Source organism: Doryrhamphus excisus, linkage group LG14 (assembly GCF_037039965.1).
Source record: "Doryrhamphus excisus strain RoL-2023G ecotype Guam linkage group LG14, RoL_Dexc_Guam_v1.1, whole genome shotgun sequence".
In the NCBI taxonomy this organism is placed as follows: Eukaryota; Metazoa; Chordata; class Actinopteri; order Syngnathiformes; family Syngnathidae; genus Doryrhamphus; species Doryrhamphus excisus.
This window is the reverse complement of record NC_136370.1, coordinates 2,315,796-2,342,155: the sequence shown is the minus strand read 5'-3', so window position 1 is coordinate 2,342,155 and position 26,360 is coordinate 2,315,796. Positions and strand designations below refer to the sequence as shown.

The following is a 26,360-nucleotide window of genomic DNA, read 5'->3' as shown; positions in this document are numbered from 1 at the left end:
GACAACAGGGACATCAGCAACGAGGACCAACTGGGCCCAGCCCGTGGACAGATGTGGCTGCGACCCCCCTTCGGCCCCCCTTGACCTCTTGATGGCAGGCTGGGTGTGAGGCGGAGCTCCCCGGCCGCCAAGGAGACGCTCAGCATCTCTTCTGTTTTTCTGTTTCCTTTCTAGTCTGGTGCAGAGTTGGATTTGGACGGGAATCGAACCAGCAACCAGTTAATCGAACCAGCTAATTAGTCACCAGGATTTTCAACATCATTTTTCAATTGTGGATGTGTGATTAATTGTGATTAATTTTGAGTCAACTATGGACCGAATTGGATTAATCACGTCTTAGTATTTGTCGCACCAGCACGCGGTGCTCAAAGGCACCTCAGCAGACAAGCAGTATACTTTTGGCATCATAATGCAATTTTATTCGTGTCTAAAGCGGATTGAGGAGTCTTCTGTGGTGGCTTCCGTCCAGCAGAGAGAACCCGTCGGCGCTAGGACCGCGCAGCCTCCACCCAGAGCTCCATCCATGCATCCAGGCAGGGGAGGCAGCGTCTCTTCACCGCGGACCCATTGAGGCTTTTCTCGCCTTTCGCCAAGGCGGCTTTGCTCATCGCCTCGGAGCGAGGAGGAGCAGGAGGAGGAGCAGGACGCGCCGCACCTTCCGCAGCACCAAACGGGCTCGCCTCCGGGGCCCCTCCGTATGGGCTCACCATGCGCAGGATTCGGGCCAACGCCATCGCGATCCTGACTGTTGCCTGGATCCTGGGCACCTTCTATTACCTGTGGCAGGACAGCAAGCCTCCGGCGTCGTCGCCCTCGTCCTCGGAGAGCCGCGGCGGGAGCAGCGGCGGCAGCAGCAGGGGCCACGGCGGGCTGAAGGCGGTGCCCGGGCGGCTGGAGATCCACCGGGACGACAGGACACTCCCGCTTATAGTGAGTGAGGGGCGGCCGGGGCCGGGGCCGGGGCCGGGGCGGTTGGGGGTGTGTGTGCTGCATGTTGATGCGTTTGCGTGGTGGTCATGATGATGATGACGAGGGCTCACAGCTGGATGCCGGGGTGCGCTTTTAGCGCATTCCACCTTGCGGCTCCAGACGAGCTCTCCCCTGCATGGGAGCCCGGCTCCTCCCCGCCTCCTCCCCGCCTCCCAGCAAGTACCTGTAAGAGGCTTTCCGTAAGTCCTGTGCGAAAAAACATTGAACACACCCCCCCCCCCCTCCAGTAGAGAGGGGGGGGGGGGTGTTGCGTTGCAGTGCTTTTGCTAGCTAATATTAGTGTAAGTTGCAGCACCATGCATGGCTGTTGTGTTTCATCAGGTGTCAGTGAACGCACCTTGACATGCATAACAGTGATGCAAGGACGAAAGCCGCCTCCTCCAAATCCTACAGGTCAATGTTCTCCTTTGATCCTTCATCACCGTGTAGACCTGATGATGTAACAAAGCGCCGCTCTTTGCTCTCGGAGGTCCTTCACCTTTGTTGTCACCAAACTGAGAACAACCACAGAAAGCCCAAACACCTCCCTGTGGAGTCCCGTAGAGGTCGGATGGCGTTTTAAAGAGACAGTCATTGACAGTGTGGCATTTATCTGTGGCGGCCTCACACAAACGCCGATAGATATGGCGCTACGTGTTCGCCCACACTGACATGGAGACCAGGACATGTCTATGTTGGTGCCATGTGTCTTATAAAGCACACGCGTGTGTCTCGGTCGTCTCCACGCTCAGCTTTGGCTTCACGACAAGGCCCACCAGTCGACCGAGTCGGCTTGTTGAACATTTTCTGGTTTGTTTACATTTAAGCTTTATGTGGTCTGCCATCATTGTGATTCCAAAAGCCTAAAGGTCCCATAGACGCCTCGTGTTTAGCAACAATACGTGAAAGATGATTTAGACCAAGGGTCTCAAAAATGCGGCCCGCGGGCCAAATGTGGCCCGCAGGACACTAGTTTGAGGCCCCCGCCTTGATATGAAAGTTTGATATGGATGCTGTATGGTATCATGTACCCAGAAAAAATTATTACGTTTGATTCATGTTCATGTTAAAGGTTAAATAACTGTTAATAGTTATCCTCCCTATCCTTGTGGAAGTGGTAAGTTTTTGATATGGATGCTGTATGGTATCATGTACCCAGAACAAATTATTACGTTTGATTCATGTTCATGTTAAAGGTTAAATAACTGTTAATAGTTATCCTCCCTATCCGTGTGGAAGTGGTAAGTTTTTGGCTTTTTAAGTTTAAAGGAAATAACTTGAAGGCTACCGTTTAGGTCGCTAGCTCTCTAGTTTGCGAGTTAGCATGTGTCTCAAGACCCTGCAGTTGCGCAATATGTTGTAAATAAAAAGAGTATAAATGTGACTATAGTCGTGTTTTGTCATGTCTACAGGGCTCTAATAATGCTTTGGTCATTTTATCAGAACTTTTATTGTAGAAAATCGGAACCAAAGCACTGAAAAATATATATATATTTTTCTGTTTTTAATAAATGCGTTTTTTTTTCATAATCAGTTCCCAGTTCCACATGTCCAAAAGGAGTAGGAAGAAGCAAAGCTTATTAAATCCTACCCCTCCATCTGGTACTTTTACAATCAGTAACTGTTACATTTGTTCACTTCCTGCTTTCCATAATACAGTTTAAGGTTTTGGAAAGCAGGATTTTTCAACATCATTTTTCAATTGTGGATCTGTGATTAATTGCGATTAATTTTGAGTCAACTATAGACTGAACTGGATTAATCACGTCTTTAAAACGGTTACATTTGTTCACTTCCTGCTTTCCATAATACAGTTTAAGTTTTTGGAAAGCAGGACTTTTCAACATAATTTTTCAATTGTGGATCTGTGATTAATTGCGATTAATTTTGAGTCAAATATAGACAGAACTGGATTAATCACATCTTTAAAATGGTTACATTTGTTCACTTCCTGCTTTCCATAATACAGTTTAAGGTTTTGGAAAGCAGGCTTTTTCAACATCATTTTTCAATTGTGGATATGTGATTAATTGCGATTAATTTTGAGTAAACTATAGACTGAACTGGATTAATCACGTCTTTAAAACGGTTACATTTGTTCACTTCCTGCTTTCCATAATACAGTGTAAGGTTTTGGAAAGCAGGAAGTGAACAAATGTAACAGTTTCTGATGTCACTCAAAATAGCTATGTGGGTGCAGTTAGCATTAGCTAACACGTTTACAGCAACAGATACTGGTATGAGTCTTCTTAAGTCTTCTTAAATGCCCCTCGTAGACCCACCACCTACGGGGGCAAGCATAAGGGTCTGGTGCATTGTGTGTTGGGTGGCGGTCAAGGGTGGGTGGTCTGGTTTCCCAGCAGAAAAAAGGCCCCTAAAAAGGCAGACCTAGGACACGCCTTGGTGTTCTCCCAGTGGAAGTGGAGGAGGTGGCCGGGGACCCGGAAGTCTGGGCTTCCCAACTGAGACTGCTGCCCTCACGACCCGGACCCGGATAAGCGGAGGAAAATTAATGGATGTATGGATATTTTTTAAATGGCTTATTTTCAGATATTATGTCTGCTAAATGTATGTGTAAAGGTGACTATAGGGGTGTTATATAATGTCTAGAGGTCTCTAATGTTTACCCAGAAGGATAAACAGGCTTTCTGTGTAGTAACTATGAAAGTATTCCATTAATGAATGAAATGGACTCACTAGGTTGGGATGTAGAGTTAACCGCGATGAAGGAGGATTTTGTCTCCGTCACGTCACGCAGACATCTCCAGCCACGTTCGATTCCAGTGTGACTCGTCGAGTCTTTTAACTCGACTTGAAAGAGGCGGCAGACGCGCTTCATGTTTAATTCAGAGGAGTCGGCCAACATTGAAGCGGCTGCTCTTCTCTGTGTCTTAGTATCCTCGGAGAGAAACGTCCTGGATGAGCTTGGGGGTGGGGGTCGGGGGTGCGGTCCTGATGACGGATCACCGAGGTTCAAGCCATTCGACTCCGCTTAGCTTTTCATGCATTTTCATGAGCTCAGTGGCCAATTTATTTATATTTTATTATTTTACCCTGCGGTCGTCAGGTGAGCCAGCCCCCGCGGGGGGATCTGGCGGGGCAGCTGCTGGGCGCCTTCGATGAGCGGTCCTACTTGGCGGCGAAGCAGCTGAAGCCAGGAGACGACCCGTACAGGGAGCACGCCTTCAATCTGCTGGAGAGCGACCGGCTGGGGGGCGAGCGCACCATCAGGGACACCCGACACTACAGGTGAGCCCCCAGGGGGGGGGTCATTTAACCCTCCTCTTGTGTTAGCGTCCGACCTGTTTTACATTTTAATGCATAAAGAGAATAACATAACAGCTCCACAGCTGGAGCCTATCCCAGCTGTCTTCGGGCGAGAGGCGGGGTACACCCTGGACTGGTGGCCGGCCAATCACAGGGCACATATAGACAAACAACCATTCACACTCACATTCATACCTATGGACAATTTGGAGTGGCTAATTAACCTAGCATGTTTTTGGAATGTGGGAGGAAACCGGAGTACCCGGAGAAAACCCACGGGGAGAACATGCAAACTCCACACAGAGATAGCCGAGGGTGGAATTGAACTCGGGTCCCCTAGCTGTGAGGTCTCGGTGCCAAATGTGTAAATGTGCAAATATACCAGTGTACAGTGACAGTTATGATGTCGTCACTACCAACAGCACTAAATTCATCACATAGCAACTTAACACCCAAAAGGTGCACCTGATACAAACATGTATCAGGCACACCCTGGACTGGTGGCCAGCCAATCACAGGGCACATATAGACAAACAACCATTCACACTCACATTCATACGTATGGACAATTTGGAGTGGCTAATTAACCTAGCATGTTTTGTTTTGGAATGTGGGAGGAAACCGGAGTACCCGGAGAAAACATGTACGGGGAGAACATGCAAACTCCACACAGAGATCGCCGAGGGTGGAATTGAACCCTGGTCTAGTAGCTGTGAGGTCTGCTTGCTAACCACTCGACCACCGTGCCGCCCGTAACCAAGACATGAGAAGCAAATTTAATGGTAAATTATTGTTTTTAGTGTATTTTATATCTGATTTAATACATAATATGGGTCAAAACCGACCCGTTAACAGAAGAGATGATACAAGCGAACACAAGACGAAGGTTAAAAACTAGCTTTTGTCTTCTTGGCTCATTTACATTTCACGTTTCTTCCCCGCAGGTGTGCGTCCCTCAACTATGACGCCGACCTTCCCGCCACCAGCATCATCATCACTTTCCACAACGAGGCTCGCTCCACGCTGCTGCGCACCATCAAGAGGTAAGGAAGGACCAATGACAACATCGGGTGGCTTGGATGCGGTCCGGCTCATCCTTTACTGTGTCCTCCACCAGCGTCCTGACGAGGAGTCCTCAGCAGCTCATACACGAAATCATTCTCATCGACGACTTCAGCACGGACGGTGAGTTGATGTGCTTTACTGTTTTTCTCAATTGTTTAAACCAGGGGTCTCAAACTCAATTTACTTGGGGGCCACTGGAGCTCGGGTCTGGGTGAGACTGGGCCGCATCAGGTTTTAAAAAAAAAAACAAAAAACGCATTTATTAAAAACAGAAAAATGAATAAACTTTGCTTTGGTTCCGATTTTTCTACAATAAAAGTTCTGATAAAACATTCCACTGTTCTCAAATATCTTACTTTTTATTTTTCTATACAAAATAAGATGAAAAATAAATAAACAAATCAAGAATAAAGAAAATCAATCAATCAGTAATAAATAAATATAATAATAATAATAAAAACTTAAGAAACCACAAATAGTTGGTGGGTAGACAAATGATTTTTTTCATATTAAAATGAACAAAGCATTATTAGAGCCCTGTAGACATGACAAAACACGACTATAGTCACATTTATACTCTTTTTATTTACAACATATTGCGCAACTGCAGACACATGCTAACTCGCAAACTAGAGAGCTAGCGACCTAAACGGTAGCCTTCAAGTTATTTCCTTTCAACTTAAATAGCCAAAAACTTACCACTTCCACACGGATAGGGAGGATAACTATTAACAGTTATTTAACCTTTAACATGAACATGAATCAAACGTAATAATTTTTTCTGGGTACATGATACCATACAGCATCCATATAAAAAACTTACCACTTCCACACGGATAGGGAGGATAACTATTAACAGTTATTTAACCTTTAACATGAACATTAATCAAACGTAATAATTTTTCCTGGGTACATGATACCATACAGCATGCATATCAAACTTTACATTAAACTTTCATATCAAGGCGGGGGCCTCAAACTAGTGTCCTGCGGGCCACATTTGGCCCGCGGGCCGCGTGTTTCAGACCCCTGATATAGTGTTTTATGTGCGTCATTTGGAGACAAAACACCATTTTGGATGTAAAGTTTCATTTTGCAGGAGAATTGAGGGTTTTCAGAAATATGTGAGTGTTTTTTTGGATTTGTGTGTAGAGTTGTGAGAATATGAGGCATCCTTTCAGAAAAAGTGTTTAAACAATCGTGAAAAAATTGTAACGGTAAATAAGGAGCGTGAGACGTGCCAATCCCCTCGGCACGGGGAAGGATAATGACACGATGCTAATTGTTCCACCACTGTTAGCTCAACATGAGCTAATGCTTCACACGCTCTGTAATCACCTCCACATGCATGCTGTGTCTGCAAGAACAACACGGTGACCTACATGGATCACACACACACACACACACACACACACACACGGACATCTAAACAGTAATGTCATATTAGCAGCTTTATTATTATTATTATAGCGCTACTGGAGGTTTTATGTGGAAAAAAGTGGGAGTACAACACCGACCCACATGCCAGGAAACACTTTGACTGTCATTTTTTCAAAAATATATATAATTAAAAAATTGTGACTACGGCTTATTATTTGTCATTAAATATGCATAGATTTTTTTTTTTACACGTTTTGCCTAAATGAAGCATCTTCAAGCATAAAAATGGGCTAATAGAGTACCAAACATAAGGCATTCCGAAGACGATATGAAGTATTCTACACTGGTCGCTAGGTGTCAGTAATGCTACTGTGATGTTCGATGTGACGCACAAGCACCAGACTTAATCGCTTTTATTGCTTTGGCGCAATCATCCCGAACACGACCTACTGTTTGCGGCTGTAAACTATGCTAAGCTAAAACTCAACTCTGAAATTTAATTTAATTTAATTTAATTTAATTTAATTTAATTTAATTTAATTTAATTTAATTTAATTTAATTTAATTTAATTTAATTTAATTTAATTTAATTTAATTTAATTTAATTCCATTAAATACATTTAAATATTTTTTTTAATTTAATTTAATTAAACCATATTATGGAAAGCAGGAAGTGAACAAATATAACAGTTAGTGATTGTAAAAGTACCAGATGGAGGGGTAGGATTTAATAAGCTTTGCTTCTTCCTACTCCTTTTGGACATGTGGAACTGGGAACTGATTATGGGATGCACTCAATTGGAATCTGATGCATGTTCAAATGAAATTAAACCATTACCATTACCATTACCATTACCATTACCATTACCATTACCATTACCATTACCATTACCATTACCATAAAGGGCCAGGATGGAGCGAGGGTAACACTGTACTGTTCACGAGACGAGATGATACACAAGATTGGGTCGGGATTTGAACATTAGGTTTCAATCGGATCCTTCCGGATGACATTTTGAGGGTCTATGACTTGACCTTTTTTTGTTTCTTTGAAGACGTTTCTTACTGAGGTCAACCTCAGCAGCAACGGCAGGCCACCAGAAGCCCTGCTATTGCTGCTCTACAAAGAGAGAAAGCTTTTTGGCCTTTGTCATCAGGACATCATGACAGTGGGAATACCCGACAGTTCATATTTTTGCCAAGGTTTAGTCTTAGGCTTTGATGAACGGCTTAATTCGCTTTAATGCTTGTTTCCAAGATGTTCTTAAGATCCAACAGTACTAAATGTACATTTATGCAATTTTTTTATTTTTTTTATTTTTTTTTTCTTAAAATTTTTTTTTTTTAAATTTTTTAATTTTTTTAATTTTTTCTTTCTTTTTATTTATGCAATTTTTGTATTAGATTTCCTAGTGCCCACCTATAGATCTATAGATTTATAATCTATATTGTGTCGCCGCCCCTTCACCGAGCCATATGAGGATAGGTTATCAGTCTGCACGCACACACACACACACACATAGTACACACATAGTACACACCAGCTGTCACACCGCCACCACGCTAATGCACTCTCTCTTTCATGCACACACACACTTCACACAGTGACACATATGCATGCATGCATACATACATACATACATACATACATGCATGAACACACTGCAAAGCCTCACAAAAGCAGTTTTGTACGCAGAACAAATTCAATCAGCGAGGATTAGAAGGATGGATGGCTATCAGGGCGGAGGAGGAGGAGGAGGAGGAGGGATCCATGCACGCTAACTCGCAAACTAGAGAGCTAGCGACCTAAACGGTAGCCTTCAAGTTATTTCCTTTCAACTTAAATAGCCAAAAACTTACCACTTCCACACGGATAGGGAGGATAACTATTAACAGTTATTTAACCTTTAACATGAACATGAATCAAACGTAATAATTTTTTCTGGGTACATGATACCATACAGCATCCATATCAAACTTTACATTAAACATATCAAGGCGGGGGCCTCAAACTAGTGTCCTGCGGGCCACATTTGGCCCGCGGGCCGCATGTTTGAGACCCCTGATGTAGACAGGTTGGTTGGTTGCCATTGAAGTTGAGCATGTCATGCTATTATAAAATATAATAATATAATATAAAAATAGCGCAGACCTCACAGCTAGGAGACCAGGGTTCAATTCCATTCTCGGCCATCTCTGTGTAGAGTTTGCATGTTCTCCTTGTGCATGCGTGGGTTTTCTCCGGGTACTCCAGTTTCCTCCCACATTCCAAAAACATGCTAGGTTAATTAGCCACTCCAAATTATTAATCCATAGGTATGAATGTGAGTGTGAATGGTTGTTTGTCTATATATGCCCTGTGATTGGCTGGCCACCAGTCCAGGGTGTACCCCGCCTTTCGCCCGAAGACAGCTGGGATAGGCTCCAGCACCCCCGCGACCCTTGTGAGGATAAGCGGTAGAAAATGAATGAATGAATGAACTTCTTTATCCTTTACTGGAAGGGGCGTTGCAAGGGAGGGAGAGATTCTACAGTACATTTTTATAGTACTACTCCTCAGTAAGATACTAATGTACACACTTTTGTAACACAGTGTACTGTAGCAACATATTTTCCAAGTGAAGGATGTTTTGTCGTATCCTCCATGCTAACACGTCTCCCTCTGCTTGACTTCCCAGCTGACGACTGCCAGCTGCTGGCTCAGATTCCCAAAGTGCTTTGCCTGCGGAACGGCAGAAGAGAGGGTGAGTGTATGGAATGGGAATAACATCACAACATCATGGGAATAACATCACAACATTATGGGAATAACATCACAACATCATGGGAATAACATCACAAACATCATGGGAATAACATCACAACATTATGGGAATAACATCACAACATCATGGGAATAACATCACAACATCATGGGAATAACATCACAACATCACGGGAATAACATCACAACATCACGGGAATAACATCACAACATCACGGGAATAACATCACAACATCACGGGAATAACATCACAACATCACGGGAATAACATCACAACATCACGGGAATAACATCACAACATCACGGGAATAACATCACAAACATCACGGGAATAACATCACAACATCACGGGAATAACATCACAACATCACGGGAATAACATCACAACATCACGGGAATAACATCACAACATCACGGGAATAACATCACAACATCACGGGAATAACATCACAACATCAGCAGCTGCGGTGACGCCAGCAATCCCGCTCGCCGTCACGTGGCTAGCTAGCTCAAAGGTGTCACAAAGTGTCGCGTTCCCGCGCCGCAAACAAGAGGCGGCAGAGTGTCAGCATGCTTCAGTGCAGCCGGGAGGCCCCCCGCCCGACACTTGACTACACTCATCACTTCATCACGCAGGACAGGCGCGGCGTCACGGAGCAAATATGCAGAACTCCAACACGGCCGCCTGATTGGCCGAGACAGCTCAGCTCGCCACAGTTGTGCTAAATCGTCTTGTCAACAAGGATGGCGTTCCGTCATCATCAATGACCCTGTGAAAATGTCGCCGCCCCCCCTCAGGTCTGATCCGATCCCGCGTGCGAGGAGCCAACTCGGCATCGGCCACCATTTTGACCTTCTTGGACAGCCACTGTGAAGTCAACGCTGATTGGCTGCAGCCCATGATCCAGCGGGTCAAAGAGGTGATGCACACGCATGACACATGATCCGGACGCATGATCCGCATGCATGATCTGCACGCATGCATATGACTCCTGTCATATAGAGGATCTTTGACAGTAGTTTCTCAAATACAGCAGGGCGCTCCTGTTATGTATAGGATCTTTGGCAGTAGTTTCTCAAAAACAGGAGGGCACTCCTGTCATATAGAGGATCTTTGGGAGTAGTTTCTTAAAAACAGCAGGGCACTCCTTTCATATAGAGGATCTTTGGCAGTATCTTAAAAACAGCAGGCCATTCCTGTCATATAGAGGATCTTTGGCAGTAGTTTCTTAAAAACAGCATGGCGCTCCTGTCATATAGAGGATCTTTGGCAGTAGTTTCTTAAATACGGCAAGTTGCTCCTGTCATGTAGAGGATCTTTGCCAGTATTTTCTCAAAAACAGCAGGGTGCTCCTGTCGTATAGAGGATCTTTGGCAGTAGTTTCTTAAAAACAGCAGGGCGCTCCTGTCACGTAGAGGATCTTTGGCAGTAGTTTCTTAAATACAGCAGGCCATTCCTGTCATAAAAAACAGCAGGGCACTCTTGTCATATAAAGGATCTTTGGCAGTAGTTTCTTAAAAACAGCAGGGAACTCCTGTCAAATAGAGGATCTTTGACAGTAGTTTCTCAAATACAGCAGGGCGCTCCTGTTATGTATAGGATCTTTGGCAGTAGTTTCTCAAAAACAGCAGGGCACTCCTGTTATATAGAGGATCTTTGGCAGTAGTTTCTCAAATACAGCAGGGCGCTCCTGTCATATTGAGGATCTTTGGCAGTAGTTTCTTAAATACAGCAGGCCACTCCTGTCATATAGAGGATCTTTGGGAGTAGTTTCTTAAAAACAGCAGGGCACTCCTTTCATATAGAGGATCTTTGGCAGTATCTTAAAAAAAGCAGGCCATTCCTGTCATATAGAGGATCTTTGGCAGTAGTTTCTCAAATACAGCATGGCGCTCCTGTCATATAGAGGATCTTTGGCAGTATCTTAAAAACAGCAGGCCATTCCTGTCATATAGAGGATCTTTGGCAGTAGTTTCTTAAAAACAGCATGGCGCTCCTGTCATATAGAGGATCTTTGGCAGTAGTTTCTTAAATACGGCAAGTTGCTCCTGTCATGTAGAGGATCTTTGCCAGTATTTTCTCAAAAACAGCAGGGTGCTCCTGTCATATAGAGGATCTTTGGCAGTAGTTTCTTAAAAACAGCAGGGCGCTCCTGTCACGTAGAGGATCTTTGGCAGTAGTTTCTTAAATACAGCAGGCCATTCCTGTCATAAAAAACAGCAGGGCACTCTTGTCATATAAAGGATCTTTGGCAGTAGTTTCTTAAAAACAGCAGGGCACTCCTGTCATATAGAGGATCTTTGGCAGGGGTTTTTCAAATACAGCAGGGCACTCCTGTCATATAGAGGATCTTTGGCAGTAGTTTCTCAAATACAGCAGGGCATTCCTGTTATGTAGAGGATCTTTGGCAGTAGTTTCTTAAAAACAGAAGGGCACTCCTGTCACGTAGAGGATCTTTGGCAATAGTTTCTCAAATACAACAGGGCACTCCTGTCATATAGAGGAGCTTTGGCAATAGTTTCTCAAATACAGCAGGGCACTCCTGTAATATAGAGGATCTTTGGCAGGAGTTTCTCAAATACAGCAGGGCACTCCTGTCATATAGAGGATCTTTGGCAGTAGTTTCTTTAAAAACAGCAGGCCACTCCTGTCATATAGACAATCTTTGGCAGTAGTTTCTTAAAAACAGCAGGGCGCTCCTGTCACGTAGAGGATCTTTGGCAGTAGTTTCTCAAATACAGCAGGCTATTCCTGTCATAAAAAACAGCAGGGCACTCTTGTCATATAGAGGATCTTTGGTGATTATATTGTTTGACTTCAGGTCCTTAACAATAGCTGAGTGCTGTTGTAATGTAGAGCATCTTTTAGTAGCTTTCTGTGGGGTCCTTAAAAAAAAAGGAGCAACTGCATATAAAGGATCTTTGACTACCTGTAGTAGTAGTACAGTAGGTCCTTAAAAAAAGAAGGGTTTCTGTAATACTTAAGATTCTTGATGATATTTCTAACCTTCCGTCCTTCAACATAGCAGAGTGCTCTTGTAAGATAGATGATCTCTGACAGGCGTGTTTGCAGTAGGTCCTTAAAACAGCATGGAGCATCTGTGACTTAACTTCCTGTCGCCATGTTTTACATCACCTCATCATGAAGTACGTTCCCAGTCAGTAATACTTTGTGGCTGATTCAGTGGACTACAAACGTACAGTATTTTCTTGTTGATCAGAAACAGGTTTTCCGATGAGTAACATTCATGAGCATCCCGACCTCGGCTGTGTTGGCGGCCATCATCTTGTCCTAAATGAACGCCATTGTGGTTTTTAAAACAGCCATGCAATAGCAGCCTTTAAGTGGGGACAGCTGGGTATCGAACTCCGGCATTATTTTATTATTTCATACCATCATTTTACATTGTAATACTACTACCGTAGTACCACACATTTGAAAGTATACAATGTTCAGTTATAAGTACTCAAAAGCACAGAAAGCGCCGTACTGATCAATAAGTTCTGTTAAGTATTTACAGCAATGTACATATTGATGGTTTATGTATTACTACAGGATTTTTGGAGCGTGTTTTTAAATATTTGCACATACATGCTATATGGCTAATATCTATTATCACATATTTAGAAATTATTACCCACTTTGTGTTTTCTATGGAATCATTTGGAGGAAAATCAGCACATTTGCAGAAAAAAAATCCTGTCATAAAAAAAACAGCAGGGCACTCTTCTCATATAGAGGATCTTTGGCAGTAGTTTCTTAAAAACAGGAGGGCGCTCCTGTCATGTAGAGGATCTTTGGCAGTAGTTTCTTAAAAACAGCAGGGCACTCCTGTCATGTAGAGGATCTTTGGCAGTAGTTTCTTAAATACAGCAGGGCACTCCTGTCATGTAGAGGATCTTTGGCAGTAGTTTCTTAAATACAGCAGGGCGCTCCTGTCATGTTGAGGATCTTTGGCAGAAGTTTCTCAAATACAGCAATGCACTCCTGTCATATAGAGGATCTTTGGCAGTAGTTTCTTAAAAACAGCAGGGCGCTCCTGCCACGTAGACGATCTTTGGCAGTAGTTTCTCAAATACAGCAGGCCAGTCCTGTCATAAAAAAACAGCATGGTACTCTTGTCATATAGAGGATCTTTGGCAGGAGTTTCTTAAAAACAGCAGGGCACTCCTGTCATGTTGAGGATCTTTGGCAGTAGTTTTTCAAAAACAGCAGGGCACTCCTGTCATATAGAGGATCTTTGACAGTAGTTTCTCAAATACAGCAGGCCAATCCTGTCATAAAAAAACAGCAGGGCACTCTTCTCATATAGAGGATCTTTGGCAGTAGTTTCTTAAAAACAGGAGGGCACTCCTGTCATGTAGAGGATCTTTGGCAGTAGTTTCTTAAAAACAGCAGGGCACTCCTGTCATATAGAGGATCTTTGGCAGTAGTTTCTTAAATACAGCAGGGCGCTCCTGTCATGTTGAGGATCTTTGGCAGAAGTTTCTCAAATACAGCAACGCACTCCTGTCATATAGAGGATCTTTGGCAGTAGTTTCTTAAAAACAGCAGGGCGCTCCTGCCACGTAGACGATCTTTGGCAGTAGTTTCTCAAATACAGCAGGTCAGTCCTGTCATAAAAAAACAGCATGGTACTCTTGTCATATAGAGGATCTTTGGCAGGAGTTTCTTAAAAACAGCAGGGCACTCCTGTCATGTAGAGGATCTTTGGCAGTAGTTTTTCAAAAACAGCAGGGCACTCCTGTCATATAGAGGATCTTTGACAGTAGTTTCTCAAATACAGCAGGCCAATCCTGTCATAAAAAAAACAGCAGGGCACTCTTGTCATATGAGGATCTTTGGCAGTAGTTTCTTAAATACAGCAGGGCGCTCCTGTCATGTTGAGGATCTTTGGCAGAAGTTTCTCAAATACAGCAACGCACTCCTGTCATATAGAGGATCTTTGGCAGTAGTTTCTTAAAAACAGCAGGGCGCTCCTGCCACGTAGACGATCTTTGGCAGTAGTTTCTCAAATACAGCAGGCCAGTCCTGTCATAAAAAAACAGCATGGTACTCTTGTCATATAGAGCAGGGCGCTCCTGTTATATAGAGGATCTTTGGCAGGAGTTTCTTTAAAACAGGACGGCACTCCTGTCATATAGAGGATCTTTGGCAGTAGTTTCTTAAAAACAGATTTGCAGAGCCATGAATGCAGAATGACAAATATTACTGTCATCTGAAATATATGTAAATATATGATTTGATTATGATATTTTAGTGACAGTATTTAGTAACGCGGTAACGCGGTGCTGATGCAACTCCTTCCTCTGATGTTTTTCAGGAGCATACGCGAGTCGTCAGCCCCATCATCGATGTCATCAGCCTGGACAACTTTGCTTACTTGGCAGCCTCGGCTGATCTGAGAGGAGGTCAGAGAGCAGCCAATCCCACACAGTAACAGCTGGAAAAACAGCTGGGGGGGGGCGGGGGGGGGGGGGGGGGTAGGAAGTCCCCATGATGCGCGGAACGGCGCCAAGAGCATGTTGGAAACACAACATGAGAACGTTCCTCTGCTCCTCTTCTCTCTGTCGTGACTGACGCCTCTTCTTTTGTGTCTTTCTCAACAGGCTTCGACTGGAGTCTCCATTTTAAATGGGAACAGATCCCCATTGAGCAAAAAATGGCCAGGAGTGACCCGACGCAGCCAATCAGGTTCATTCTTAGCATCCAATCAAGTTTGCCTCAGGCCGGGTCAATGGAAACGCATGTAGACCCGCCCTAAATGTCATGAACTCCTTCCTGTTCTCTCTCCTCAACTCCTTTGGTGACCTTAACTTACAGGGGAGCTGCATGCAGTTTCATAGGCCTGTCATCATGAGGAGATTAGGGAAGATCATATAGAGGATCTTTGGTAGTGCTTTCTTAAATACGGCAGGGCGCTCCTGTCATATAGAGGATCTTTGGCAGTAGTTTCTTAAATACGGCAGGGCACTCCTGTCATATAGAGGATCTTTGGCAGGAGTTTCTCAAATACAGCAGGACACTCCTGTCATATAGAGGATCTTTGGCAGTAGTTTCTTAAAAACAGCAGGGGACTCCTGTCATATAGAGGATCTTTGGCAGTAGTTTCTTAAAAACAGTAGGGCACTCCTGGCATATAGAGGACCTTTGGTAGTGCTTTCTTAAATACGGCAGGGCGCTCCTTTCATATAGAGGATCTTTGGTAGTGCTTTCTTAAATACGGCAGGGCGCTCCTGTCATATAGAGGATCTTTGGCAGTAGTTTCTTAAATACGGCAGGGCACTCCTGTCATATAGAGGATCTTTGGCAGGAGTTTCTCAAATACAGCAGGGCACTCCTGTCATATAGAGGATCTTTGGCAGTAGTTTCTTAAAAACAGCAGGGCGCTCCTCTCATGTAGAGGATCTTTGACAGTCGTTTCTCAAATACAGCAGGGCACTCCTGTCATTTAGAGGATCTTTGGCAGTAGTTTCTTAAAAACAGTAGGGTGCTCCTGTCATATAGAGGACCTTTGGTAGTGCTTTCTTAAATACGGCAGGGCGCTCCTGTCATATAGAGGATCTTTGGCAGTAGTTTCTTAAATACGGCAGGGTACTCCTGTCATATAGAGGATCTTTGGCAGGAGTTTCTCAAATACAGCAGGGCACTCCTGTCATATAGAGGATCTTTGGCAGTAGTTTCTTAAAAACAGTAGGGTGCTCCTGTCATATAGAGGACCTTTGGTAGTGCTTTCTTAAATACGGCAGGGCGCTCCTGTCATATAGAGGATCTTTGGCAGTAGTTTCTTAAATACGGCGGGGCACTCCTGTCATTTAGAGGATCTTTGGCAGGAGTTTCTCAAATACAGCAGGACACTCCTGTCATATAGAGGATCTTTGGTAGGAGTTTCTCAAATACAGCAGGGCAACTCCTGTCATATAGAGGATCTTTGGCAGTACTTTCTTAAAAACAGCAGGGCGCTCCTGTCATATGGAGGATCTTTGGCAGTAGTTTCTCAAATACAGCAGGCCAATCCTGTCATAAAAAAAACAGCAGGGCACTCTTGTCATATAGAGGATCTTCGGCAGTAGTTTCTTAAAAACAGCAGGGCGCTCCTGTCATGTAGAGGATCTTTGGCAGTAGTTTCTTAAAAACAGCAGGGCACTCCTGTCATATAGAGGATCTTTGCCAGTAGTTTCTCAATTACAGCAGGGCGCTCCTGTCATGTTGAGGATCTTTGGCAGTAGTTTCTTAAATACAGCAGGGCGTTCCTGTCATTTAGAGGATCTTTGGCAGTAGTTCCTTAAAAACAGCACGTCACTCCTGTCATTTAGAGGATCTTTGGCAATAGTTTCTTAAAAACAGAAGGGCACTCCTGTCATATAGAGGATCTTTGGCAGTAGTTTCTCAAATACAGCAGGGCGCTCCTGTCATGTAGAGGATCTTTGGCAGTAGTTTCTTAAAAACAGGAGGGCGCTCCTGTCATGTAGAGGATCTTTGGCAGTAGTTTCTTAAATACAGCAGGGCGTTCCTGTCATTTAGAGGATCTTTGGCAGTAGTTCCTTAAAAACAGCACGTCACTCCTGTCATTTAGAGGATCTTTGGCAGTAGTTTCTTAAAAACAGAAGGGCACTCCTGTCATATAGAGGATCTTTGGCAATAGTTTCTCAAATACAGCAGGGCACTCCTATAATATAGAGGATCTTTGGCAGTAGTTTCTCAAATACAGCAGGGCGCTCCTGTCATGTAGAGGATCTTTGGCAGTAGTTTCTTAAAAACAGGAGGGCGCTCCTGTCATGTAGAGGATCTTTGGCAGTAGTTTCTTAAAAACAGCAGGGCACTCCTGTCATGTAGAAGATCTTTGGCGGTAGTTTCTTAAAAACAGCAGGGCACTCCTGTCATATAGAGGATCTTTGCCAGTAGTTTCTCAATTACAGCAGGGCGCTCCTGTCATGTTGAGGATCTTTGGCAGTAGTTTCTTAAATACAGCAGGGCGTTCCTGTCATGTAGAGGATCTTTGGCAGTAGTTTCTTAAATACAGCAGGGCGTTCCTGTCATGTAGAGGATCTTTGGCAGGAGTTTCTCAAATACAGCAGGCCAGTCCTGTCATAAAAAAACAGCAGGGCACTCTTGTCATATAGAGGATCTTTGGCAGTAGTTTCTTAAAAACAGGAGGGCGCTCCTGCGTGCACACAGACGGTGTCGCTCACTCCAGTTCAATACGGTTATATGGCATGAACTTTATGGCATATGATTGATGAAAAAATAGTCTAAAAAATGCTGCAGCACAATCGATAATCGACCAGCAAAAAGTTGTTATGGTGACAGGCCGATTTGCATATTTATTTTTCTTTGTCTCTGTTTCAAATAGTAGATATTTAGAACGATACCTCCGTGTTCCGTTGTTAAAGAAGTCACTTCCTTTTAGGACTCCTGTCATTGCCGGAGGCATTTTTGTGATGGACAAGAGCTGGTTCAACCACTTGGGGCAGTACGACACCCACATGGACATCTGGGGAGGGGAGAACTTTGGTGAGTTACAACATATGTCGAAATGGGAAATTACTAACCATGCAGCGCTGCTGTTTTTACTGTCGCCATGTTTTAGGAACCCAACTCACACAGCAACAACAACAAATAATAATAACAACAATTATTATAATTATTATTATTTAACCATAATGATAATTAATAATAATTATTCAACAACAATAATAACAACAATAATAATAATTATTATTATTTAATAATAATTAATAATAATAATAATTATTATTATTGCAGTTTATGATTGGAACGTAGGTCTCTGGTCATCATGCCAGCCTTGGATGCAGTTATGAAAAGTATGAGAATTAATTCTATCTTGGGTATAATAATAATATTAATAATAATAATAATTATTATTATTATTATGTAATCAATAATTAATTGATTTATAATTAATAATCATCATCATTATTATTATTAATATTTAATAATAATAAAAATATTGTTAGTTATATTATTAAATAATAATATGTAGTAATAATGATTATTGATTATTAATTGATAGTCATTATTATTATTATTAAATATATTAATAATAATAATTATTGGCTATTATTATTAAATACTGATATTTAATAATTAAATTAATTAATAAAATTTATTAATTAAATACTATATTTAATAATAATGATTATTAATTAATTATTTTATTATTATTAATTCATTATAAATTAATTACTTATTATTATTATTATACACAAGACAGAATTAATTCTTATACTTTTCATAACTGCATTCAAGACTGCCATGATGACCAGAAAGCTACGTTCCAACCATAAACTGTATAAGGTTCCTAAAATATTGTGACAGGTCAATAACACTCAACAGGTTATTATTTAGGCCTATAAATATTTTTTTAATCATGCAATATTTTTCAATATTTTAAAATATTACACGGCCCACACTTTGGGAATCACTGGAAAAATTAATATTCATTAGCGCCATCCAAAAACATGAACATTATATAATAATCCCTCATTTCTCACAGTTAATTGGTTCCAGACCCAACCATGACCAACAAGTCCATTTCCGCCACGGAGGAATTTCTGATTTATAATTGGAATATTTTCATAGTTTGAGCATAGAAGTTTAGTAGTTTACAACCCTTTAAAAATGATTAGACGTGAAATGCCCATTCATTGCATCACCACCACTTTTTTCACTATAGTGCCCTCTTGTGGGTTTGGAGTGGAACTGGCCCACTCGGCACTAATGTACATTCTCTGTTGTTGTACTTCCTGTATATTGTGCATACTTTTCTTTGATATGAAATCAACGGGCAAGGCTGTCTTGTAGCGCCAACAAGAGGTTCCATCCCTCCATCGGTGCAGGAAGTAGTTCTTCCTCGCCATGACTACGTGATGTCGTCATGACTCTTGGACGCTGCAGACGTGTCCAGCAGCCCGACCAGTCCTTAAAACGTTTAGCCGACATATTTCATGCAGCCTGTTGATCACGCCTGCAGAACTGTCGTTCCGGGTGTGGATGTGCGGGGGCAGCCTGGAGATCCTGCCCTGCAGCCGCGTGGGTCACGTGTTCAGGAAGAGACACCCGTACGACTTCCCTGAAGGCAACGCTCTTACTTACATCAAGTGGGTGCATGTGTGGCACGTCGTGGGGGGGTTTGGGGGGTACCAACATACAAGTATGACATCTGTGTGTGTGTGTGTGTGTGCAGGAACACGCGGCGTGCTGCTGAGGTGTGGATGGACGAGTACAAGCAGTACTACTACTCAGCCAGGCCTTCAGCCCAGGGAAAAGCCTTTGGCAGGTTTGTCTGTTTAACCCTCTGGCGTACTTTACCTTTAATTCCACACCCCTCTAAGAAAAGTAGTACATTTCCACATTTCACACCCTTTCGGGTCCCTGGAGGACAAAACAGTCCCATTGACTTCCATTATAAACCCATTTGTAGCACAGTTACACAATGGCAACATGTATTCTAATGACATGCTTTCATCATGTACAAAATGTCTGTTTGTCATATTTACTGCTAAGAACGGGATTGGACAATTTCCTCATTTTGGCAATAAGTGTTTCCTACCTGATTTTGTGACCGGTGAGTTCCAGTCAAAAATTAAAATTAAAATTAAAATTAAAATTAAAATTAAAATTAAAATTAAAATTAAAATTAAAATTAAAATTAAAATTAAAATTAAAATTAAAATTAAAATTAAAATTAAAATTAAAATTAAAATTAAAATTAAAATAAAATTAAAATTAAAATTAAAATTAAAATTATTTCATAATAATTAATAATAATATTAAAATATATAAATATTAAATTACATTTTAAATTAAAATTATTTCCTAATAATTCATAATAATATTAAAATATATAAATATTAAATTACATTTTAAATTAAAATTACAATTACAATTATTTATTATTCATTTAATTATTTATGACATTTAAATTTTAATTGTAATTATTTATGACATTTAAATTTAAAGTTAAACTATATTAGGAAAGCAGGAAGTGAACAAATGTAACAGTTAACAATTAATAAACAATTAATTGCAAAAATTTAAAATTAAAATTAAAATTAAAATTAAAATTAAAATTAAAATTAAAATTAAAATTAAAATTAAAATTAAAATTATTTAATAACAATAATTATTATTAATAATAATATATAAAATATATAAATAAAAATATATAAATATTAAATTACTTTTAAAATTAAAATTATTTATTTCTTTATTTAATTATTTATGACATTTACATTTAAATTTAAACTATATTAGGAAAGCAGGAAGTGAACAAATGTAACAGTTAACAATTAATAAACAATTAATTGTAACAATTAATTAAAATTAAAATTAAAATTAAAATTAAAATTAAAATTATTTAATAATAATAATTATTATTATTATTAATATATAAAATATATAAATAAAAATATATAAATATTAAATTACATTTTTTAAATTTTAATTTAAACTATATTAGGAACGCAGGAAGTGAACAAATGTAACAGTTAACAATTAATAAACAATTAATTGTAACAATAAATTAAAATTAAAATTAAAATTAAAATTAAAATTAAAATTAAAATTAAAATTAAAATTAAAATTAAAATTAAAATTAAAATTAAAATTAAAATTAAAATTAAAATTAAAATTAAAATTAAAATTAAAATTAAAATTATTTTGTCCCGTACCAAAGTACTGGGTGATATGAGCATCCAATGCCATAATGGGTACCATAGTAAGTGTCAATATAGTGATATATGGCAACATCAACTGTGTTGTTTTATTTTATTCGTTCATTCTCCGTCTATCTCGTTCGTTAACCCCGCCCTCTTTGCCTTTCTCCTCCTTATTGGGGTCGCCGTGCAGCATCGCCGACCGCCTGACGCTGAGACGGAAGCTGAACTGCAAGCCTTTCCGCTGGTACATGGAGAACGTTTACCCCGAGCTGCGGTATGAGTCCAACACTTGTGATTGTGTTGAGTGGTGGTGAACGGCATTCTGGGATGGATGCGTCATCACACCTGCCTCATCGTGTCCTCACACACGGCCTCAATTTAAAAAAATTTCTTGGCGTGTTAAGTAAGCAAACATACGGGGTGTCATCACGCCCCGACTCGGTGGTGGCCATGATGATTCATGCCTGATATCAGCTCCAGGGAAGCCCCGCCTTCTGGGCTGTGTTCTCCGTGTGGCGTGCGTCTCCACGCCAGCCTTGGAGTCATTGAACACAACGCTGACCCGCCTCCCTCCTCTCCTCCCAGGGTTCCTGAGCAGGACGCCGTGTCCAGCATCCTCAAGCAAGGAGCTCTGTGCCTGGAGACCCGCGGGACGGATGGCCTGGGCCTGGCAGAGTGCAGGGGGGTCGGCGGCATCAGGCCCCAGTCGCAGGTCAGGAATCAGCCACTGGGGGGGGTGTTGCGTTGCCAAGCGTGTTGCGTTGCCAAGCGCGTTGCGTTGCCAAGCGTGTGCTGTTTTCATGGTCCGTGCGGATGCCAAAATCCAACGGAGTTCTGTGATCCCGCAGAGGTGGGAACTCATCGAGCCGCTGATCCGACAGCAGGATCTCTGCCTGGCCATCACGGTCTTCACATCCGGGTCAAAGGTCAAGATGGAACCCTGCAACGGCAAAGAGCCGCGACAGGTCTGTTCTGGTTTTGCGTGTGCTTTTATTATTATTATTATTATTATTATTATTATTATTATTATTATTATTATTATTATTATTATTATTATTATTATCCACAATAATAATAATAACATCAACAATATTTATTATTTATTATTATTAAATAATAATTACAATAATAATTGTTGTTATTATTGTAATTAATTATTATTAATTATCATTATTATTAAATAATAATAATAATAAGAAGAATAACAACAATAATAATAAGAACAACAATATTATTATTATTATTATTATTATTATTATTATTATTATTATTATTATTATTATTATTATTATTAATAATATAGTTGTAAGTAATAACCTATATTTTAGGAACCTTATGTTTTGGCTTCCTTTATCCTCCTGCTTTCATTTCAATCCTGAATTTTAATAATATTATTATTATTATTATTATTTAATAGTAATAACAATAATTATTATATGTATATATTATATATTATTAATAATTATTATTATTATATTATTATTTAATAGTAAAAATAATCATCATTATTATTATTTAATAATGATTATGATTAATAATAATTACAATAATAACAACAATTATTATTATTATTATTATTATTATTATTTAATAATAATAATAAATATTGTTATTATTATTATTACTATTATAATTATTATCGTTTCATAATAATGATAATTAATAATAATTAATTACAATTTTAACAACAATTATTATTGTCATTATTATTTAATAATAATAATAATAAATAATAAATGTTATTATTATTATTATTATTGTTATTATTATTATAATTATTATTTAATAATAATGATGATTAATAATAATTAATTACAATAATAACAATTATTATTGTAATTATTATTATTATTATTATTATTATTATTATTATTATTATTATTATTATTATTATTATTATTATTATTATTATTATTATTATTATTGGGTTTTGTTTTTCAACACGCAGTAATAAAACATCTTGGGAGGGACCATTCTCTGTCCACCAATCAACACGCTGCATGGTCTAGCTCCGCCCTTTGAAGTCCACTGCAGTCAATGCCAGTAAAAAAATGGTTAAAATGTGATGTTGAAAGGCTTTAAATGGTCCGCTGTCAATCATTTTATATCCATGTGCTGACGTCACACACAACCAAAGACATACTTGGACTGTTCCATAAGAGGCACAAAGGGGTGATGATGCAACTCCACAATAGAAGAGAGTTTTAGTCCAAAAGCATTTTATATTTTTATATTCATTCATTTTGTACCGCTTTTCAATCCCAGGGCACATATAGACAAACAACCATTCACACTCACATTCATACCTATGGACAATTTGGAGTGGCTAATTAACCTAGCATGTTTTTGGAATGTGGGAGGAAACCGGAGTACCCGGAGAAAACCCACGCAAGCACGGGGAGAACATGCAAACTCCACACAGATATGGCCGAGGCTGGGAATTGAACCCTGGTGAGGTCTGCACTATTTTTATATTATATTTTATAATAGCATGACGTGCTTAACTTCAGTAGCAACCAAGAAGAGAAACGGCATCGAACGCCTGCCATGCTCACTGTGAGCCCTTTGCATTGACTTGTGGACTCCTGTAGAGCAGCGCCACACATTGACTTGCACACTCAGCTTTCTGGAGCTTCCATAGTCGACACCTATTCCAGTTTCCGAAACGGTCTGTTTTAATTGAATCCTCCGGGTACGCCACTCAGCTTGTACAGCTTGTACTCGGGCATGCCCATATAAGGAAAAAACATTCAGAGTCATCCCAAACTTCTTCCAGGGATCAATTCCAAAAGCGCAAAGCTCGTTATCTGAAACCTCGTTATCAGAGTACAACATTCCAGTAGGAAAAACGTTTTTCCCTGGTGAAAGATGAGTCTAATCTTTGTTTGGGTATACATCATGTCTACAAGGACACAATGATCTGTGTGCCTTGAAAAATCAGTCCAAAATGGCCGGGATGGAACGAGTGAAAGAGATAAGATTCCAGCTTCAGCAGATGCCTGAAGGCTCACGTCGTCACCGTGAGGACCGGAACATTCCGCCGCCTGGAGAGTCCTTCGTGTTACAATCGTGACCCCGCAGAGCGCTCCCATGACCTCACCCCCCCCCCCCCTCCTGAACCTGCATCTGCTCCGAGGGGGGATTTATGACACCGTAGGGAGTTATTAAGTGGAAACATATGTACGAACCCGTGGAATATTCCACACTTTTCACTTGATTAGATTAGCTTCTTTTTACGTTCTGCTATAGCGCCGTCACTTTTTTAGCTCATCTCAAAAGCGGCTCATGATTGGACCGGAATAATAAACCATGTGACCTCATTGGCCGAGATAACCAACTAAAACGTCATTGCACTAAATCATGAGACGCAATCACAGGAAGCTCAATCTTAAATACGTCTTTTTCAACCTTTTTTTGCATTGGAAAACATCACTAAGTCTATAGGAGGAACAAGCTAGGTGTTGCCAGACGGACCGATATTACATTACATATTACATCCATATAAAAAACTTACCACTTCCACATGGATAGGGAGGATAACTATTAACAGTTATTTAACCTTTAACATGAACATTAATCAAACGTAATATTTTGTTCTGGGTACATGATACCATACAGCATCCATATAAAAAACTTACCACTTCCACACGGATAGGGAGGATAACTATTAACAGTTATTTAACCTTTAACATGAACATTAATCAAACGTAAAAAAAATTTCTGGGTACATGATACCATACAGCATCCATATAAAAAACTTACCACTTCCACACGGATAGGGAGGATAACTATTAACAGTTATTTAACCTTTAACATGAACATTAATCAAACGTAAAAAATTTTTCTGGGTACATGATACCATACAGCATCCATATAAAAAACTTACCACTTCCACATGGATAGGGAGGATAACTATTAACAGTTATTTAACCTTTAACATGAACATGAATCAAACGTAATAATTTTTTCTGGGTACATGATACCATACAGCATCCATATAAAAAACTTACCACTTCCACACGGATAGGGAGGATAACTATTAACAGTTATTTAACCTTTAACATGAACATGAATCAAACGTAATAATTTTTTCTGGGTACATGATACCATACAGCATCCATATAAAAAACTTACCACTTCCACACGGATAGGGAGGATAACTATTAACAGTTATTTAACCTTTAACATGAACATGAATCAAACGTAATAATTTTTTCTGGGTACATGATACCATACAGCATCCATATCAAACTTTACAATAAACTTTCATATCAAGGCGGGGGCCTCAAACTAGTGTCCTGCGGGCCACATTTGGCCCGCGGGCCGCGTGTTTGAGACCCCTGGCTAAAGTAAATTCACATGGTTTCCCTGACTACATCACTACACAATCTTGAGGAAGTTCCATTTTTCTGCAGAAATGGAAACCCAAAGGCTCCGCCCTCCAGCACACCGTCAGCGGATTCTGCCTGGACAGTCAGAGCCCCTCGGGACCCCCGGTCGTTGCCCAGTGTCGCCCCCAGGTGGCCAGCCAGGCCTGGGAGCCACAGGTCATCACCTGAGGCGAGGAGACGGCACAAGGAGAACGTTCCGGTGAGCCGGGATTGCTGGGAGTGAGACTTCCCGTCCTGGAAGAGAAGTGAGAAGCGTCCAGGTCTTCTTTGTCTTTTTAAAGAACGCCGTGGCTCTTCTGCTGTACGTAAACCAAACTTTGTGTTCATCGCCGATTGCTTTGGATTGGAATAACGAGAAGTGACTCAAAAAGTAGCATCCGAGCAGCTTGACTCTCCCAGGAGATTATGATTATTTATTGTTTTGCATGGTAGCACCCACCTGTTTGTTTGTCTTCACTCTTCTTCTATCCTGCTATGGAGTTTAACAATGTAAATACAAGCATATTATATATTTGCTCGTTATTATTTGTGTGTTAAGTACTACATGTTGATTGTAAAATAAAAATGTCGTAACAAACATGTCACAGGTGTTTCATTGTGATGTTTTGTCCAAATTATGAACACCCGCCATAAATACAGGAATATGAAAAAAACACTTTTTCCCATTTTTATTTTCATATTTAGAAGAATTATATACTGGTACGTTAGTATTATTATTATTGTTTTTTATATAATGTATTTCACTCATTTTTATCTTTGTTACATGTTATAATGTTGATTTAATTCAAATTAAACAATTTTATTTTAATTCTATATCCCAATTATAAATCATAAATTATAAA

The 26,360-nt window shown here is 40.4% G+C and overlaps 1 protein-coding gene across 1 annotated transcript; it reads left to right on the top strand.

The window, feature by feature from the left end:
- The first annotated feature begins 165 nt into the window (after positions 1-165).
- galnt16 (UDP-N-acetyl-alpha-D-galactosamine:polypeptide N-acetylgalactosaminyltransferase 16) lies at positions 166-26,096 on the top strand. The gene is made up of 15 exons (XM_058078484.2): positions 166-930; positions 4,037-4,218; positions 5,181-5,279; positions 5,354-5,421; positions 9,360-9,425; positions 10,244-10,365; positions 14,770-14,857; positions 15,056-15,140; positions 17,857-17,960; positions 19,441-19,567; positions 19,654-19,746; positions 21,318-21,401; positions 21,713-21,839; positions 21,976-22,092; positions 25,543-26,096. The coding sequence occupies exons 1-15, from the start codon at positions 709-711 to the stop codon at positions 25,684-25,686; spliced, it is 1,728 nt and encodes a 575-aa protein (XP_057934467.2). The 5' UTR covers positions 166-708; the 3' UTR covers positions 25,687-26,096.
- Positions 26,097-26,360: the final 264 nt, after the last annotated feature.